Source organism: Pterocles gutturalis, unplaced genomic scaffold (assembly GCF_000699245.1).
Source record: "Pterocles gutturalis isolate BGI_N339 unplaced genomic scaffold, ASM69924v1 scaffold8203, whole genome shotgun sequence".
In the NCBI taxonomy this organism is placed as follows: Eukaryota; Metazoa; Chordata; class Aves; order Pterocliformes; family Pteroclidae; genus Pterocles; species Pterocles gutturalis.
Window position 1 is genome coordinate 67,200 of NW_010117996.1, and position 20,323 is coordinate 87,522.

At 40.7% G+C, this 20,323-nt stretch overlaps 2 protein-coding genes across 2 annotated transcripts; both read right to left on the reverse strand.

The window, feature by feature from the left end:
* Positions 1-5,552: 5,552 nt before the first annotated feature.
* Positions 5,553-6,221, reverse strand: LOC104463625 (claudin-8-like). Its single transcript, XM_010076032.1, has one exon. The coding sequence runs from the start codon at positions 6,219-6,221 to the stop codon at positions 5,553-5,555; it is 669 nt and encodes a 222-aa protein (XP_010074334.1).
* An 11,453-nt stretch (positions 6,222-17,674) lies between these two features.
* LOC104463624 (claudin-8-like) lies at positions 17,675-18,349 on the reverse strand. Its single transcript, XM_010076031.1, has one exon. It carries the CDS (start codon positions 18,347-18,349, stop codon positions 17,675-17,677), a length of 675 nt encoding a protein of 224 aa, XP_010074333.1.
* Positions 18,350-20,323: the final 1,974 nt, after the last annotated feature.

Here is a 20,323-nt window from a genome sequence, read left to right on the forward strand (position 1 = left end):
GCAGAAGTGGGCAACCGGGATTTATCAAGCTTAATGTATTATTCAGTTTGACTGATGCTGATGTAGGGAACAGAACTAGATGGGTTTGTGGTTTCTATTTTTGAAGAGTCTTTTTTGCACAAAGGTGTTGGATTTGTCAGTTAAATTGCTGTGAGCTCTTTTTTTGTTTTGTTTAGATTAAGAGTGATGTTTAAATTAAAAAAAAAAAAAGGAATGCTGAAGGGAATCTCTAGTGATTGATACATAGGTAGCGTTTGCTTGGAAATTACTGGGGTAAGGGAAGTGTACATGCGTTAAGATGAACGATAACTAGTTCAAACATCTTGGGGCAATTCTGTCAGTTCCCTCCTCAGAGCAGATTGCTGCATCCAGATTCTCCAGCTTTCCTTCCCTTGTCATTACAACTCGAGTGCTGAGCACTCCTGGATAACAGACAGATCAGAATCCTTGACAAAAATGACACTTCTTGAAACTCATCTTACCAGCAAGATTCATGCTGGTTTACAGGACCCTCATGAAGGAGGTGCTTTGAAGAGCAGTGTCACTTTGACACAGAGTCTGTGCATCAGCACGCATGCTGTTGGGCTCACTAATTGAACTGTCTGTTAACTAAAAGTAAAAGCACAGTAAATTTTACTTTTCTATAACGCCTCAAAATTTCACACTGTTCAGGTGATAACATATTCAAATGAGAAACCTTTTTGGAGGGACAGGCAAGTGACTAGATAAAAGAATAAAAAGCCTAATGGTAAAATTAGCTCTTTCATTTTTAAAGGGCTGGAAACATAGGCATGAGAATGTCATGTAACCTTTTGTGTTCTTCTTTTCTTCTGGTACATACAACTGGGTTCAATATAGTATTTTCTCTTCTTCCTTTAATTGTTTCAAAAATGATGCAATTAATTTTATTGTCACCAAGGACACACAGGCTTCAATTCATTCTAATCCCTGGAATTGAACAATCTCTCTTATGCTGATTCTGTGGGTATACATGGCTTGTTAATGCTGCTTTCACAAAAGTTTCCTTAGCCAGTTCTCTGCCTTGGTGTTGCTAAAAATGAAATCTTTGTGCTTTTGAATATTTTTTGTTTTTCCTCATTGACAGCTGGAACATTTTATGTGAATGGAAACTGAACACAAGAAGCACTGACACAGACTTTTTCAGCTGAAAATGTCCTACCCTATCAGGGTATATCTTGTTTTCTTTTGCTCTTTGTTTCTTAATAGTTATAAAATGTGAAGCTAGTCTTACTCAAACTCTGAAACTTAAATTAAGAAAGTGTGTAAGTCAGAGAGCATTTACATACCATATACAAAGGAAAGGAATTGTTTATTTGGTGGGTCAGTTTTGTCACAGCTTTCAAAGATGATGTAGGACTCCCTCTTGTGCCTTTTTCAAAAGTATGGTTACAGTCAATCAGAAGGACACAATCAAGCTCCCATTTCTGACTTTGTGAGTCCTCACACTGATTTTCAGGAGAGTTGCAGCATTTTTTAACATTAACTCATTTAGTTTTAATATCCCGCGCACAGAGCTTTGTCTCTGCGTATCAGGACAGATGTCTGCATGCATTTATTTGCCTCAAAATCTGTCTGATTCATCTTGCTGTTATAAAGAAATCTTTTGCTAAATTGTCGGTTTTGCCATAAATATATACCCTTGGCTGCATTTTAGTGGTGGATTATCTGCTCCAGAATCTTTTCTTTTCATCCCAGAATTAATATACATTTTGGGACCAGCTTTTGAAATATCAGCTTGCTTCAGAAAACTTCTTACAAGCAGGTCTTGGAAGTTAGCCCTAAATCAGTTTTGTGTATTTTATTTCCCAAAGAATCAGACCCACTTTGTTTATTATCTAGCAAAACCCAATATATAATGTAAAAACCAAGACTGAATCAGAAAAAGACATCATAAAAATACTGAAGTTGTCTTTCCCTGGCAATGGGAAAATATATTAATTCACTTTAATATAAAAAAGAAACAATGATACAATGTTCAAAAAAAACCCAAACACCTGAAGGGTTCATGCATTTATTTAAAATACATAGCAAAATCTCAGCTATTCACATTTATTTCCAAAGTCCTTTTTTCTTGCAATAACAAAATATTAAAGTATATGATAGCATTAGGATACTAAACTAGATATTTAACCACAATATTTAATCAGTTTTTATTAACAAATACAGCAGGCCTGAAGTTTCTGACAGTTTTGCCTAGAGGAATGTGAACATAGCATCGCTAAAGCAAGTTTACTGCCTCTACTCCTCAATGAAAGCAGAGCTCCAGCACACAAAAATGTGACACAATGTTTTAGTAATCCCTGGTCCATCCACATCAAATGATACAAACATTTCAGGCTTTTTCTTCTGAAACGAAAGTCCAGTCAATAGCAATTATTCACACCCTGCTTCCTCTTGGTCCTCCATCACATAGTTTGTAACCAATGCTCTGTTTACACAACTCTCCTGCATCCTGAAGTGAAGAGGTGGCCCTTCCCCCAAATGTCTTTGCTACATCTTCTCCCCCCGGCTATGTCACATGTTCCTGAGCATCCTCTCCTCACTTATGTCACTCAGGAAGGACATGTTCAGCCATCTGAATAAGCTCCACGAATCACCTTAGACACTTGGGGTTACCTGAGACAAGCTCTGGCTGGATATAGCAGGAACTCTCCTGGAGCAGCAAGTGGAGGGTAGAAGGTGCAGCCTTGGGGACTGGAGATCTGTGCAGTCTCCTTCATCACTCCCCTCAAGCCAAGCTCTTCCTGTTACCCTCAGAAAACTCATCAACAGTAGCAGTTTATTTTCAAAGCTCAAGTACAGTTTTTCATTAAGGCCCTCAAAACTTCATTTTCTTACTCATACCTCCAAACTGCAGCTTCCAACCAGCCACTTCTGAGCATCCCAGGTTTTGAATAGGGGAAAAGGTAGAAAAAAACCTGCCTCCTTTAGCAGGTGCAAATGTACCCATACAGTTTTCCCAGCCAAATGCGTTCCTCACATACAGAGGTTAAATACCTAGTAATTATTTTTATGGGGTTTTCCCCCACCAGAATCCACAATAAAGGAATTTTCTGTTCTGCTCAAGGGGAGAAGGTTTACCAGTGTGTTATATCTCTTGCAGATTACCTTCTTATGAGAAATTTGTTCCTGCATCAAATTCAGAAATTTTAATGTCACAGACTCTTAAACATGAGTGAGTCTAAAGTGCTAAATCACATCATCAGAAATTGCTGTTTGTGTCAATAAAACCTCAGACATCCAAACAGCAGGCCAGCCTAGCTATATGCTAGGAATCAAGGTCAGATTCCAAATCCACATGCAAGTGTAAGGTTGTCTGAGCTTAAAGATTTTGTTTGACATCATCTTTTGACCAACTGGTAAAAGAGAGAAATGGAGCAATATGCAGCCATCAGGTGTTAATGTTAGATGCAAAAAGCTTAAGTTTTCTTTGAAATTAATTTACTCAAATAAAGCAGTTTTCTCTTTCAACACTTTGAAAGTAAAGTTACTAGTGTAAATGGCACACCCAGTTCAAATTTGATTTCTAGATGAACCCAATGATAGTGAAAGCATTCTGGATCCTTTAATTAATGTTACAGAAAACTGCACTTAATTACTTCTTAAGCACTTATATCTGCATAAAGTTCCATTACACCGAATACGTCATCATTTAAATCCATTACTGACATATAAATAAGCATGAAATTTGCATTGCAGATGTCTTCATCATCTACTTTGTTAATCACAAATGTTGCATCTACATGAATTCAAAAAGTGCAATTCTGTCTTACTCACCAAATAGTTCCTTATTAAACAAAATATGTATTATAGGATATAAAAACAACAAAATAGTAGGTGGAGGTCCTCGGGGTAATATAAATTATTACCAAAGTCAACAGAATGACTCAATTGAAATGAGCTGTCTGACCCAAAAGCAACTGCTGTGACAGCCATCAGCAGCTATAAGACAACATAAAAATATATGCTATAGTATTAGAAAACTTACTTACAAATATTCTCTTAAAGGCTCATCTGGAATTAATAAGTGATGATTTGACTGCTCAAGTGATGAGCAGGATACATTAAAACTGTTTTCTGGTAACTAGAAAATTCCCAATAAAAGATCTGAGCTGGTTGTCTTAAATGTAAATGCACATTAGTTAATATATGTAAGGAATATCTGTGTTCAATGGCACTGTTTCATTTAGGTTCATCTGAAGTCAAGTTAATAAAAGGCTTGTTTAATTAAATGCAGCTTTCCATGTTCTGCTTTGAATGGAACAGTCAAATGAATACATATAGCCATTTCTCTGCTCAACTCGAAAAGTCATCACACCCTTTTTTTCAAATACCAGTCACAGACACAGAAAAGGATCAAACTGAGTACCTGTGTAATGACGTTATCAATGAAATGGTACTGTCCATTACTACTGTGTAAAGAACCCGAAGAAATGTTTTGAACTGGACCTTCTTTGGTCACTTGTCAAGGTTGTGACATGGACACTGTCAAAAGCAGATTCCAAGTTTTCAGCTGTGAGAAAAAAATGCACAGCTGTAAATACTGTTGAATTCTGCACAATGGACAGACAGGCATCAGTCTGCTCAGTCTACATTTTCAAATAAGTGTTGCAAACACAAAACAGTCACAACAACATCAGGTCTCAGCTTCTGTGGGTGTGATGGAAGATGTAAGCAGGAACTCTTAATCCTCCAACAGGCAAGCGGCAATTTCACATTTACATTGCCTGGCTTGTTTAATTATACTTTACATTAGTGTGGTGCTTTAAAGTGCATAAAGACAGATGGTCTGTCCTGAGTTTTATAGAAGAGGCAGTGCTACCTAAAGAACAGGAGAAGTCATATAAGATGAGAGGTAGCAAGCAACGGAAAGCTAATACATTCATGACAAAGTCTGGTGAAGTGATTAAATATGTTACTATTCCATGAGCTGGATTCTGTGCCCTGCAGAAGAGATAAGGATACATCCACTTCACAAGCAGCAATGAAATACACAGTCAATCAGAGAGGCCTCTGATGGGAGAGCATGAATGTTTGTGTGCCAGTATTGGAAATTACATTGCTGGTGGCTTCTCCGTTCATTCAGCAGCTGCTTCAGCCATGCTGCCAACTGCACACTTCCCCCCAGTGTCCTAGAGCAGTCCTTATGAAGACTTTACCTTAGAATAAAATGCACTTCACTCCCTTCACACATCACAGGTTTCCAGGAGGGCAATGGTGCTGTTGCACAGCAGCTGCCTTCCTTCCAGCCCAACCATACAATCTTCATTTTCTCAGAGAGACTCCTGCCTGCTGCTGTTCTTGTGCCATTCTTCATTCCCATAAAATGGGGAAACTTTTCTTATGACTGTGCCCTAAAATAATGCCCATGTAATAACATTTCCTGTAAGCATGTTAGAGAGCAGATATATATGTCAACAGTAAATAGCAAACTAAAACATTGTTCCTCCATTACAGACTCAGAGTTTAGTTACGCACTGGAGTCAATCAGTACATATCGACATGCTAAGCATAAAGATCACACATAGCAACTACACATAGGCATGCACACTTAGGGACGGCCCTCCTGCAAAGTCAGGCTTGCGTAATCTGTGACGGGAAAGCAGTGGATACCTGGATTTTGAGGATGAATCAGCCCAGCACCAGAAGCTACAGTACATTGCTCCTGCAGTGATGAGAAGTGCAGCACTCACCCAGCCCACATAAAGAGCAGCTCCTAGTTCTCGTTTCAGTGGCACAGGGACTTTTGGATCATAGAAGTCATGAATGATGCTAGCTCCAGTCCAGGACACAGGGATCAGAATGAGGATGCTCGTCAGGAGAAAGGCAACTCCAGCTACCAGTATGAAGATACTGATGCCCTGGGGGTCCTCCTTGGTCCTGTGAGTGTACTTCACACCAGCAATGGCCATCAAAAAGGAAATGATTGACAGGACCACTGCAAGGCACATGAGGGCTCTGAACACTTCCAAGGGTGGGGGGAGAGCCAGGACAGAGTCATAGAATTTGCACTGCAGCCTGATGCCCAGATGACTGATGCAGTCCATCCACAGTCCTTCCCAGATGGTCTCAAACACCACGATGTTGCCATCAACGTAGGCAGAAACTCTCCACTGCGGCATAACTGTGGCTGCCAAAGTCCCGACCATGCCGACACCTCCAAATATTAGACCAGTGATTTGTAACACACAGCAAGCCATGCTTTTTCTGAAAAAGACACCTCAAGCAAGGTGGCCTAGAAAATCTTCCAAAATCGCTTTTTCATAGAATAAATGTAAAGTACAAGAGGGAATATTTTCTCCAGTAGCTTCTTCATTCAGCAAGTTGTTGGGTTTTTTCAAAAGCAGCTCACTCCAGTCTGGGGTTCAGACAGGTGCAAATGCATTTCTGACTGGATGAAGGACCTTCTACTTATTTGCTTTGAAATACTCTCTGACTACAGTGCCTACCCATCAAGCCTAACAAGTTCACAGCCAATGGGAAACTAGGAGGGGTGTGTCATAGTTGATTTTACTGCTTCTCATAGTGTGTCTGTAGTGACGCTATAATTAAGTAAGTATTAGGGATTGAATTAAAGGTACCTAATTGCAGGGCTAATAATTTCTTAACTGCAAGATTGCAGCTATGTTGAAATTTAGCTCAGAAAGTCTGAACTTCCTTCTGTTAAAATATTATGTAAAATAGATCATTACAGTTTTTCTTATGACAAAAGCTAAACTTGGATTTGGAGTGGGACTTACTTTCTAAGTGCTATGGCCCTGGGAAAAATCTGATTTCTTTTTTTTAAATCATGCTAGGAGGTACTTGGTGTAGCTCTTTATTGTAGATTCCTTGTTTTGATCAAATACAAAAGTAAAATCATGATATTAGACAGGTGCAGGAAAGTCAAGTACTCCAATCAACATCAAAGTTTTACTTTACCAACTGCAACAGTTCACAAGGATGACAAAGCAAATAGCTGGCAGTTTCACAGCTTCTGCTTTTGAATCCATGAGTAAGGTCGCTGTCAGGAAATCCTCTATGAGACTCTCTCCCCATTTGAAGGATAGTGTTGTCATTATGTTCCATACTAACAATTTTCTACAGGTAACTTTAGGAGGGGTTTGAGGCAATTGACTAATATGAAAAAAAATGAGCTTTTCTTTCACTGTACAATGCATGTTGAAAGCCAGAAGTCCCTCCCAAAAGCACGTATCTCAACCTGCACAGATTGGTACAAGCCTGGACAAAAATTCATGCCAGAGACTGATTTGCCTTGGGCAAGTGAGGAATAACTTTTGTATTATGGTTTTTTTACTTTGTTCTCCGTACCTTGAGACAATAGTATATGATGAAAACTCATGGGTGGTTTTGAAATTGATGTTTCTGCTTACTCCGGCTCTTTGAAGCAATGGGGCTAGCAAAAAAAAAAAAAAAAAAAAGAAAAAAGAAAAAATGTTGGTCCACTAATGACAATGAAGGCCCCTAGAAGTGCTGTCGAAGAAAGACATATTCTTCGATTGCTTGTGGGTTGTGGTGTTGTGGGCTTTGTGTGTTTGGAAATATCAGACATTGCCTTTGATGGCATTAATTTAGTTACAGCCTCAGGTGCCTGCACAACATATTCAAAGCAAAAGCTAAAGCCCATGAAGAGTGAATTGCCCATCTAAACTGCTCACAGCCCACAAAATCCCCTTCTTCCTACAGTTACTAACTGTAAGGAAGGAGTGTGAGATAGTACAAGTTATATAGTATAATGTTACATGTCCCTGTGGAAAACACTCCTAAGGGATCTGGGCAATTAATTTTAGCCTTCAAGTCTGAAAAAAAAACAGGAATCTGGAGAGAAAAAATGTCTTCAGCTAAGATGTGAAATGTAACCTTTAGAAACTAAATACATTATCAGATTTGTTCTTATAGAGAGATGAATATTGCATCACTCTTCTGCAGACTTAGAAAAAGAATCCTGTGATGCAGAAAAGTTAAAGTACTTTACTCAATGCCACAGAGGAGGTGGCAGAGACTAAATCAGAAGTCATAGATGGTTATTTGTCTAAAACAAATTTCTTTCACTGACATGAGACTGCTCCCTTAGAAGAAGACTGCACACAAGACCTGTGCTATTTAACTTGAGTACAGTCTCCATTCATCTTGTAGGACTTTTTTATCTATGAATTCTCGGAACTGTTCTTTGTTTTGTTATTTTACCTTCAAAAATAAATCAACTTGTTATGGAAAATCCCTCTCAAATCTAGCATTTAAATGCAATTTATTCAGTAGAAAAACTGTGCAACTTTTTCAGCCAGCCAGCTCTTGAAGGTATACAAAGTTGAAGAACAGACCATGCCTAACTCTCTGAACCTGTTTATCTGACCACCTTATCTAGCAGGATTGCTCTGAAATAATTTTTCTTACATGACTCTGGGAGGGTCAGCCATTGAGGTCATGCATAAAATTACTCTGTGACAGTCAGGGCATGGTTTGCACAGAAGGTGAACTTCTCACAGAAGTACCATGAAAATGCATCACATGCTGGTTGTGTAGCAATACATCCAGAGATTCCTAAATGGTTGAGTGTTTTTTTTGATCTTTAATCTGAAGTAGTAACTGGTGAGTGACATCCAGTTTAGGTGTAGGCATAAGAGAGGAACACCCAGGCTATCCTGCTGCGTGTACAGTCCAGTGGCAGGATGGTTCTTGTTATTGAAAACGGAGGGGAAGGAAGCAGGAAAGGAAAAGCAATAAATGGCAGTTTTGAAACTTGAAGATAAATTTCAGAAATTAAAATGAGCTACAGGAGAGAGGTTGAAAAAAAAATCAACACCTCTCAGAAATAAATGCTTAGTTGACTGAGTTACTTCAAAATCACTCTGAACAGCAGATGGCTCTTAAAGTAGGCATTAAATACAAGTTTACATGGTGCACATGGCAGATATAATGGCTTTAGTGTCAGGTGAGAAGAAATTTACACCTGTCTAGACTTCAGAAGTCTCTTCATTCTGTGTCATCCATCTGTTATGCCATTTGGATGCTTACCTGCCTCAAGACAACAATACCAGTTCTTATGCAAACATGCCCACCCCAAAATTTGCCTTCGAAGAGGAAAACAGGCAACTGAGGAAGCACCTAGCCTTTACAAACTGATCTTTCCCTGGATCTCTATTCAGATTTACATTTTCTCTTCCCTTCAAATCAGGATGTACATTTGAATCTTTTCCCAGGGCAACATCTCCTGTTCCCTCCCTTGCTTTTAAAATGTTGATGCACCTTGGAAAGGAGGAAGTAGAACATCTCCAGTCCAGAACCTGTCAATGATCCCCAGTGCTTAATTAATTATAGGCATCAATAATGTAAACACTTCATTGCCTTCCAGAAAACAAGTTTCATTCCCCTTTGTATATCTTCTATGTACACTGAATTTTAGAGTCCTTATAGATACACATGCACCTGTATATAGACAACTATATACAACTATAACGTACAAAGTTCCCTGTGAGTTCTTGTCAAGAATAGATAGGTCGGTTATGCTACAGGCTAATGAGGTAAATTTAAGGCTCAGTAACATTTTTGGAACAGGCAAATATGCAGGTTTATCAAAAGCACACTTTAGATTAGTGATTACTAAGAGTTATGGTTAAATCTCTTAACCTCCCAGAGGCGGCAGTTATCCAATAAGGCTGCAAAGATGCTTAACCACCTGCAGAGTCTGGCAATGGGGAGTCTGGCCAGCTGTGGCTCTGCACTCACTCTGCATCCTGTCCCCTTGGTCAGAGGTGCTGGGTGAAGCCACGCAGACCTAGATCATCCTCTACATGTGAAATCTGCTTTAAACATACAACAAATAGGGTTTAGATTGTCCACAGGTCATTTGTTTCGGAAACACATGTGAATGGCATCACTTCCTGCCTGTTTGTGGCTTCTACTAGTCCATTCATTACATGCTGGGGTAACCGCTTTGTTTTCAACTATTAACAAGGGCTGGTCAATGAAATCATAGCTGAGTTAATGGTTCCATTACTTTCTGTGGTATTTTGATTGACTGCTGTATTTTGAGCCTATTCGTGAAGCAAAAGGTTGCTTTGATTTTGTCTTCATTCAGGAGGAAACAGACTGAAGCCAAAAGATGCCTTTTTATTTGTGCTAACTTTAATACTGCTGCCTGCACATATGTTAAAAAACAAAGGCACGTCTCCTTCCCCCTCACTTCAAGGGCAGATTTTGGAGTGAGAGGAACATCTGCTTAGTGTAGCTTAGAGAAGGATTTCCCCCAGACACGTAACAAGCACTGTACTTGGGTGCTGACCTCTAACTCTAGCCTTGAGGCAACCTGTGACTGACAGTTGAACTGAAAAGAGATAATATTTATCTTCCATCATCTTCCTCAGCATGTCTGAAATTCACAGCCTGACAAAACTGCCAAACTCTTAATGATATTCCATGTCTGAGGAAGCCTGTCTCCTGGACAGTGTGAATGAACTCGTGTTCAGTGTAATAAAACCCTACAGTAATAAAATATTAAATAGTCCTTTGAGTATTTAATCCATCTAAACTGCTTCAGGCTTTACAAGGTATTTGTCACCTCAATACTTGCATGCAAGGAGCAGCCATCCTGGTAGAAATAAAACCTGCCAGAAAATATGTTATCTTAATTTGCTGTTTAATGACTGGACCTCAAAGCATTCCTCTAGAAAATAATTGAGGGCATTTGATTGTGCAGTTCACATTAAGCTGTTGGAAATTTAACAGTGGCAAATTCCCAAGGCAGTATTGATTGTTTTCATAATAGTTAGCAGCAGGGTATACAGTTAGGTTATTACTGAATGAAGCAGCGGGCAACTCCTTTATTTACATGTTTTACTATGATGGAATAAAAGATGAGGAGAAGGTATATTGTGGCAGTGATGGCCTAAAGACAGATGGGAGGCAAGGTTTGTAGAAAGAGGTAATAAGATAATAGCTTTTATTAGACTACCTGATATTGTTAGAAACAAGCTCTTGAGCTCACAATACCAAGAAAGATCCGGTTTGGAGCAAAGCATTAATAATACACCCTTGAACTAGCTTTCCAGTAACCAAGCAGTGCAAGTAACTAAACAAGTAAGTCTCAAACTTTGAAGAACAAGGTTTTCCCCCATCTTTCTCAATCTTAATTTTGGCTCCTCCCTGTCCAGCCCTGTCCCACTTCACTTTTCGTCCCCTCCCAAACCCCACCTCCTGAATGTAACTAACTACACTGTTAATTTCCACTTCCAAAATAAACCCTAGCAGCATGAGCTCCACCACCGCTAGCCTCAACCTTGTGTACCCAGTGACACTCCCAAACCTGTCAACTCAACGCACAGCAAGGCACCCCTCAACCACCATGCTCTCCCCTTTCTCTCTCTCTACCCAAATCCAGAGTCCTTTATCAAACCTCTGTGCTTCTCGCCAGGATGTTCTATTACTCCTCTGTCTTTAGGATTGGGATTCACCTCTTCCCTGGGACACTCTGGCTGACTTTTCCCAGCTAGCAAGCTGAGTGTCCCCTAGGAAGGAGCAGCACAGCCCCTGACATTTAGGCCCGAGTAGCTGGCAGAGTTCATCTCCCAATTTTCCTTGGCTCCCCTTCAAATAGAGGGAGAGGAGAAAACATGGAGGAGGAGGGAAGCCCTGCCCAGCCAAGCAGCTGTTCCTGCACTCACACAAAAGAACCTCTTCCTGGAAGTCATAAATCACTCTGTATTTGTGCTGGCACAGAGACCAAAGCAGGACTATTTCACAGGAAGCAATAAATTTTTGTCACTTACTCTCAGAACACTCTCTCCAGCATCGTGAATCACAGCAGCTCCAAGGATGCACCACCGTCACTGTTATTTTGGGCTTGATGTGTCTCTGCACAGTGACAGCCCACAGCCCGCAAGGGCACGAATGATTCACCACTGTGTGCACACTGCTCCCCCCCAGGGACAATCCAGCGCTGTTCCTAATTGCAGCATACTATGTAGCCAGTCGAAATATGAACTTCCTTGTCCATGACCAAGCAGTAGCTGTCTTCGTTCCAGATCTGAAATGTAGTTTAGCACAGAGTGCAGCCATTCAGAAGAAGAAGGAATGCCTAACAACTGTTTTTACCAACCATGTGTTGGGAATTAAGGGGCTGGAAGTTAGGGAAGGGAAAGCAAAAAAGATAGAAAACAGTCTGATGCCTGCAGACTGACTTAAAAAGAAGTATAAAATGGAGGAGGGAAAGTCCTCAACAAACCTTTTTTGTTGGAATGGAACAGGGCTCACATTGTAAGGCAGCCAATGATATGTGAAGGATCATTAAGATGAGAGGATCTGTATCCCTGCAGAAGACCATTGCCAATGAGGTGAAAGTGCCTGGAGCACTGAGGAAAAACAACTCCTCTGATCCTGATCACATTGTTCTTTATTAATTAGACTGAACAGTTTAGGGATGTGAATGTGGATGAGGCTTAAAAATTCCCTAGGAAGGGTCTGGAATGTGAGTCCCATGGGGAAGGAAGGGAGAGACTTGTAGGCGTAAGGTTGATACGCAACTGCCTCAATAACTCCACAGGGAAGGTATTTGGTAGAAGAACAGAAAAGGTAACCAAGTAGCAAAGAAAATATATCTAAGAGGTCAGAAAATGTAAGTGGAAAAGGAGATTCCATAAAGGTCAACCCAAACTAGGCTTTTCAAAAAACAGAATAATAAAAGGTGCTACAGGCATACAAATAATACAGAACAGCAAGGGAAGAGGCACGCTACACTGTATGAGTCTAAGAAAGGTAGTTAGCCCTCCTCTTCTTTGAATTTAAGTAACAAGAAGGATATAGAAGAAGGAGAGCATGACAGAATTACAATACTGTATCCAAGGTAGATAAAAAACTCCAAATCTTTATGAGCACAAACTGAAGAAAAAGAGTAATTTCCACTGAAGGAAACTCAGCACGTGGGGTTCCAAATCCGGGAGCAAGGACTAGCATACGTGTCAAATCAGGAGTGATACTTAATAGTATAAGATTATTTAAAATCCGTTATGAAGTAAAGAATAAATAAATACCTAGATGTAAACGGAAAGTTAAACAAAATGCAGCATGGACTTAGCAAAAATAGATTCAGTTTTTGTTTGGTAACACTTTCTAGAAGATAGAAGTTGAGAAAATGTAATCCATTTGGACCTTATTAAAGCACCTGACACAGCAATGGGGAATTAACAGACACACTGAAGGGAGGAAGAAGAGTAGAATTAATGTAATGTGGATACAGAATCTATGAGTGAGTGAAACAACAAAAGGATATATTGAAAGGAGAACTATCATGTTCCTATTTCCAGACACCGATTTCTGCTACTGTTGGAGCCAAGAATTTCTCTGGGGTCTCATCTTGTAACCCTCAGGGATCTAGCAATAAAGGAGGAACTGCAGCAGGAAAATTTGCATTAGACACCCAGCTGGTCAATGTACTGTCAATTATTAAGTCCCACAGCCCAGGAAAGCTGGTGATCTTGAGGCCTGGAATAACAGAAGTGCAATACATTTAACATATTCAAGGAAGGTATTTGCTTGAATTGAATTGAATCATTTACCCCACGCTATGATAACCTGCAGAAGGTATATTCAGTGTGCACAGCAGTGGCAAGGCTTCCTCTGGGATTCTTTGTCCAGTTTTGGGCATCAAACTTAACGGAAGAGGTGGGGCAGTCAAGAACAACCAGAGGAGATAAACAAATATGGGGAGCAATTTAGCGAGCATGCCAGTAAAGAATTAGAGATGACTAAAGCTAAGCAAGAGACATTCAGGAGGTCAGATGGTAACAGTCCTGAAACATGGAAAAGGCTTCATGCTTTAATGGAAAGCAGTAGTCTGCTTTCTGTGACTGCTGCTGATGGGACAAGAAATAATGGACCAGCCTTAGCCTGCAGTGAGGAGATTTAGTTTAAGCTTCATGAAAACCTTTTTTAATGAAAATTACAATTAAGTAGTGGGATACATTGCTAAGGACACGGCAGAGTAGCCAGCTCTGGAAGTCTCTCAGGAATAATAATTTTAGCATATTTATTCATTGAGAAGAGCAATGGAGTAGTTAATGGATATCACCTTTTCTAGAGTGAACTCCACTCGCACTGCCTTCTCCTATTTGTCCTCTTTGGCCCTAGATGGACTACCTCCACCTAGTGAAAGGAACTGATGGTGCTGATGGGACTCTTGACTGTACTCAGGTAAATGAGTTGTCATCAACCTTCACCTAATTTCTCAAGAAACACATATTTAGAAGTGCCAATGGCCTACATCCTTTAGGTGTCACCTCCTTGCTGAGAGTTTGCAGGAAAGTATTGTGGCCACCAGCTTCAAGGGGCAGTGGGATGAGTGGGGAGGCAGCATGGTTAGCAAGGGGTCAGCTTGCTTTGTTGCCTAGGAGTTGATCCGCAGGCAAAGTTCAAGGGCTAGAAGCATCCAAAATGTAGAATGGAGATGGGTGCTGGTTGAGTGGCTCTCAGAGCCTGCAGAGCAAGATTGGGGTAGTGGATGTGCTTGTGTCAGGACTGTAGGTACTGGCCAGGATCTTCACAGGGCTAGAGTCACCAAACATTACCCTTCTTCCAGCTCAAAAAAGCTGTGCATCACGCCTCATGCTCAGAAAGCCCACTGCATCCACTGTGTGGGGTCAGAGTATGACCCTCGGTGAAGGGCTTAAATCCCAGACAAGCCTGCTGTTCCATGAAGCACAAAGATACCCTGAGTACAGGAGGCTGGAAGTGGGGACAGTGCCTCCAAGCACAACTGGCCACTCACCCTGGTCTCCTGCTGCTCTTCAGACACCTGATCCTGACAGTGGCAGCAGCAGATCCCCACACATCTCCAGGCTGACACAGTAAGGCCATTCTTATATTTCAGTAATTAACCTTCCTGGCTGTGAGGCCCGAGATACGGCCTCTCCTAATCTTTCCCTGCTCCGTTTTCTATTACGCTTTACTAGTGACATTTGAGAGTTGAACAGGAAGCAAGCAGCCTACAAACTCTCTCATATATTCGAAAACATGGGGGAGTGCAACACCTATTCAGGACTGCACCTTAAAGAGACAGACAAATCCATTATACACAGCTGACCTTAATGGATTTGCAGATGTGTGATAACCTCATGTGTCAGATGACTCATTTTCATATAAAATCACAGAACAGGAGCTCACACACACTCAGGCTCTGCTATGGCACTGCTTTGCCTGCACAAAGCAGCTCCTGAGACCGTGGCTCTGCTGCCACCCATGTGTTTCCTGCCTCTCTGTCCAGCTCTAATGACCAAGGTGCAGGACAAAGGGGAAAAAGCTAAACACCCTTGGTTTCATTTATGGAGGCAATACTGCTTGCTTCCCAAATAATTCATCTTGTCTATAAGCACAAAAATGAGTTCTAAATTACGGGATACAATATTTGAAAGTCCATTGTTTCAGGCAGTTGTTTTGTTCTTGGATATACGTCCTTAGATGGGACCCTCTGCTCAGACTACTCAGGGTTTATTTAATGGACAAACCTGGGGGAGGCCAGCTCTGTTTAAAATTCTCTTGAAGATATGATATATAGGTGAGATGCAATTCAAAGGAAATGGCTGGATGTGCATGGGAGGTACTTAAAGGGGAATATGTGTGTGGTTGCAGATGAACTGTTTGCAGCATATATAGACTCTCTAAGGGAGATTTTAAAAAACTTCAGGATCCCATTCACAGTTCATTGTACCTGTGTGTTAGTCCTGTGGAGAGTTTTGGAGGTCTTCTTATAGTCTTCTTGTATCTTCTTTGATTTGTACAGCTAGATCAGTGTGTGTTTTACCAGAAGCAGATAATACTACACAGTGTAGTGTTTGATATACCCAGGGCTTTTCCAGAGGTGTCATTCTAATCTCACTTTTCACTGAGGTTTGCCTCAGACCTGTAGATGAATACTCTATGAGTCACTCTGTGTTTGGACAACAGAGATAACTGCAGTGCACCGGTACATATACATGTAGTTTTCTGAGCAGGATGTTGTACCTACCTTTTAGAGGGATGAACTAGACAGGTGACTTTACGATAGACATCATTATATAGACATCATTATAATCTCTGGTGTTCTAGCTATGAGTTCTGTGTGGTATATTCACAAAGTGCTGTAACAACAGGTTTTCTCCTCCTCTCTCTTCCCTCCAAAAAAGAGACCGGACAGGCATATAAACATCAATGAAGTAACACAAAGGAATACAGCCACACACTGCTATATTCCAGAAGAGTCATGCACATTGCACATATACATATGTAGAAATAATTTGCTTAAAAATAAGGAGGAAAAAATAAAATTACATAGTCAAGCACATCTTACTATGTATCTTACAAACACTGTGAAGAAAGTCCTGGAGCAGATTTTGATTTCTTCTAGCTTGTTTGGATTTGCATCTTACGAAGTAAAGAATTTGCTTCCAAAATTTCAAGTAGTAATAGTCCATGGAATTTACTAGAGAACTACAGATCACATAATAAACTTTCTGTAAAATATTTAAAACAGTCAATCAAACTCTAGAACAAGAATGTTGTTCTTCATCAAACACCACAAATTGAATTGTGTTCCCAGTTCAGTTAAAGGCAAATTTCCATTGATTTCTGTGGGTCTGGAGTTACACTTTATCCATTTTTTACAAAATTCTATTAAAATATTAGTACTATTGATTAATTTGGGTCATTTATTAAATTAACTTGTATGTAGCTATTTATTTTTCAGTAGACTTGGTTTCTTTACATCGTTGCTTATCACGGACACATGATCTTATAAAAAATATTGTTTTAATGTGAACTGTGAGAAAACACTATCACTGTTTATGTTCTTTATCCCTATAAACTGTGCTCCTATGAGCAGGTCCCAGCAAAAATATTGGCCTGATTGTACAAAAACCCCTTGTTTAAAAAGAGATATGTCACAGAGTCCTGCGGTAAGTAGTTAACACAGTGTTTGTGATCTGTGCAATATTGCAAAATGTTGTAAGCCATGAGGAGTTTGTAAGGGAATGCTGCTGGTTCTAAAAAGAAGGATATGAATGAGTTTGACCTATACAGATTACAAAAGAAATATTAATTTTCACCATAAAGGTGATATTTAGGATGAACATAGAGCTATGTTTGTTCTCTGAAATAAGGGATATTTCTCATATATTTCAGCTTACCTTCCTCTGCTGAATAAATTCTTCATGCAACCTTCCATTAAACCTACAGTAAATCAATCCCTTAGCTAATGCTTTTCTTTTAAACCATTATTATCTTGTCCTTATTCACTGTTATTCCCTCTTTCCCAGGCAGGAAAAAAAACCCTCAGCAGTTTAGCTCCCAACTTCTTTGCAATAGGCCAGAATTTCGTATCAGAGTGGAACTTCAATCCCTTTATTACATTAACTGCAACTCAAAGCAAAGCCACACAAACCAAAAGCTATTCCAAAATACTATTAAAATAATATTGAAAAATTCACCTTTCCATGCATTCAAATTGTCCATGCTGCACCATTAGCCACAGCAGAGCCCACTGGGGTAACTGCAGCTCCAAAACGCAGCCGCAACAGCAAGAGTCACAGGGCCGAAGGCAAAGGCAGCTTTCTAGCTGCCCTTTCGTGCAGAAGCTGAAATCCATCCACATAGACTGAATGCTTCAAAAATAGGAAAAGGCAGGAGGCATCTAGACGTATTGACTTCTGGAGTATGAGCTTTCAGTCTTCCCATGCCAATGCTGGCTGTGTGGGGGGTAGTGTGTTGGTGAGGAGTATCCATAGCTTCTGGTTTCCTCACAACAGCGACAAAAGCAACAGAATATGCCTCCAGCAGCTATGAGGCAGAATGCAGCTACCCAGCCCAGGTAGAGGGCCTCTCCAAGCTCCCTTTTCTGTGCAACGTTGACCATGGGGTTGTAGAAGTCACTGATGATGCTGTTGGCAACCCAGCAGACTGGAATGAGCTCAACAGCACCCGAGAGGATGAAGAGGAGCCCAGCCATCAGAATAATATAGCCCTTGGCTTGCCAGCTGCTCTTCGCCCACCGTGTGCACTTCATCCCGATAATGGCGACCATGAAAGCGAGGAACGAGAGCACCGACCCAGCACACATCAGCCCTCTGGATGCCTGCAGGTCTGGTGAGAGGGCCAGCACGGAGTCATAGACCTTGCACTGCATCCTGATGTTGGCTTGCCTGATGCAGTGCATCCACAGGCCTTCCCAAATGGTCTCAAACACGATGATGTTGTTCTCGATGAAGGCAGACACCCTCCACTGAGGCATGCCTGTGACAGCGAAAGTCCCAATCATGCCAATGCCACCAAGGAGCAGCCCAGCAATCTGCAAAGCACTGCCGACCATGCTGCCTTTGCAAGGTGAGAACACCTCAGCAGGTTCTCTTAGCCAGGTGCACGCTGCTGGCAAGAAAATGAGCAACTTTTTCCGAAAGTCGTTGTCCCTTGTGCAAAGAAAGTTTCAAAGTCAGTCTGTACAACTTTAAACCAGCTTTAATCTGGCACGCACTACCTGGGACTTGGCTGCGCCTTCATTGCATTTGTAATTCCCCTGCCACCACTGACTCAAAGAGGCAGACTGAGCAATCAAGTGGAACAACTTTCCAAAGCCAGAGAAAGGACAGGGCGTGTATAAACCAGCAAGAGCCACTTAGGATAAATGTACCTTCTGAGGAAAATACTTTGCATTGAAGTTGCTTATTTAAAAAAAAAAAAAAAAAAAAAAAAGCCCTACCCTTCACTCCAGCTATTGTCTACAGGTTTGTCTGTGCTAAAGAAATGGATTGGTCTCAGTAGGGAGATGTATGTGTGCACTGGTGCAGTTACTGAAGCTGTTGCACTGAACAAGCAAGAATATTCTGCCTCAGCTCAGCTCGACTCGGCTCGGTGGCAAATTGCCAGGAAGAAAGCAGAGCCCTGCTCCCTGCCACAGGGCCTCTGCTCCCGAAAGTACTTTTGTTCTGAAGCTTGAAGGGGACCATTGCAGCGACAGGATCAAGGAACAAAGCAAATCAAAAGGATAAAGAGAAAGTAACTCTGAACCTGAAACAGTTCTGCAGATGATAATCAAAGCTGCAAAAGCCCATTTAAGAGGTAGAAAGGAACACTAAGAGACCTCAGTCCTGCTAATCCCTGTATATGTATATAGCTTTATACACTTCTGTTGCTCCAGCAAATGTTATGGAAATAGGCAGGCTTCTGGAGATATCCACATGCTTAAATGATTGCACAGGTCTACAGAATGGTGATTTAAGCTATGTAGTAAATTGTTTTCCTCTGCAAAAGCAAACCCAGCAACTCCCTTATGATGGAGTCTAGCGCAATGGAAAGTATTGGCTCTCCAACTAAAGACCTGTTGGAGCTATCCGTGTACAAATACTTCATAGAAACATCATTGTATTAAAATAAAAATTGAAACATAATAATTATGGAGTGCAGGTGAGCTGTTCATTCAAGAGTTCTTGTGTGATGTGTCCACCAGACAATCCTGGAAAATGTCAGGTGAAGAAGTTTGTGAAAGTCAGAGCAGCAGAAACCACAGTCAAAATCTAAAAAGATTCTTTTTGCAAATTCATACAGCTACGAATGCATGCATGAAATATTCAGACTGATCTCTGTGTGTGCCTTAATATGGAAAATAAAAAATTAAGCATAATTTAACATTTTTTGTTATGAAGTAGTTTTCCATTTGTTAAGACAAGAACTAATTTGTTACACTGTAAAAGATCAATTTAGGATATAATTAGCTAGATATTGAAATACTAGTCTGCTGCTATTCATCTGAACTTTCTTGCCTCTATTTCCTTTCTTGCCATTTATGTATCTTCAAAAACAGAAAGTAAATGCAAAAAAAAACAGAGCAGTGCGGTGCTAAATATTCCAGCTTGTTGGCATATCAAAGATAGCGAAAAGATAAAAGTCCCACTTACATATAATATTTTATGCTCCCCAAGTGTGTTTCTGAGTGTGTGTGTGTGTCTAAAACTATGGTTAGGAGGCAAGGAAAGAAGCACTCTACAAATATTTTCATTTTCAGTTTGGCTTTCATATCTACCTGCTTTTCCAACCTCTGCAGCCAGCTGCTGCTTATAAAGACATGCCAAAAGGATGAGGGCAGATAACCTCTCATTCTGTTTCTCCTCCCTTGAGACCTGGTTTGTGGCCAGGTAACTTTCCATTATGCCCTTTTGGTCTTGGATATATCTCTGAAATCAAACCTACTGTCTGCATGCCTCTCCTTATTGAAAGGCACCAAGTGCCTTGCCCTGAAAAGTGCAGTGTGGTGGGTTAGACCTTCGCTCGGGGCCAAGCCACACACACC

Excerpts from the sequence above, each read along its gene's own strand:
- LOC104463625 (XM_010076032.1), bottom strand. The coding sequence starts at position 6,221 with ATGGCTTGCTGTGTGTTACAAATCACTGGTCTAATATTTGGAGGTGTC.
- LOC104463624 (XM_010076031.1), bottom strand. The coding sequence starts at position 18,349 with ATGGTCGGCAGTGCTTTGCAGATTGCTGGGCTGCTCCTTGGTGGCATT.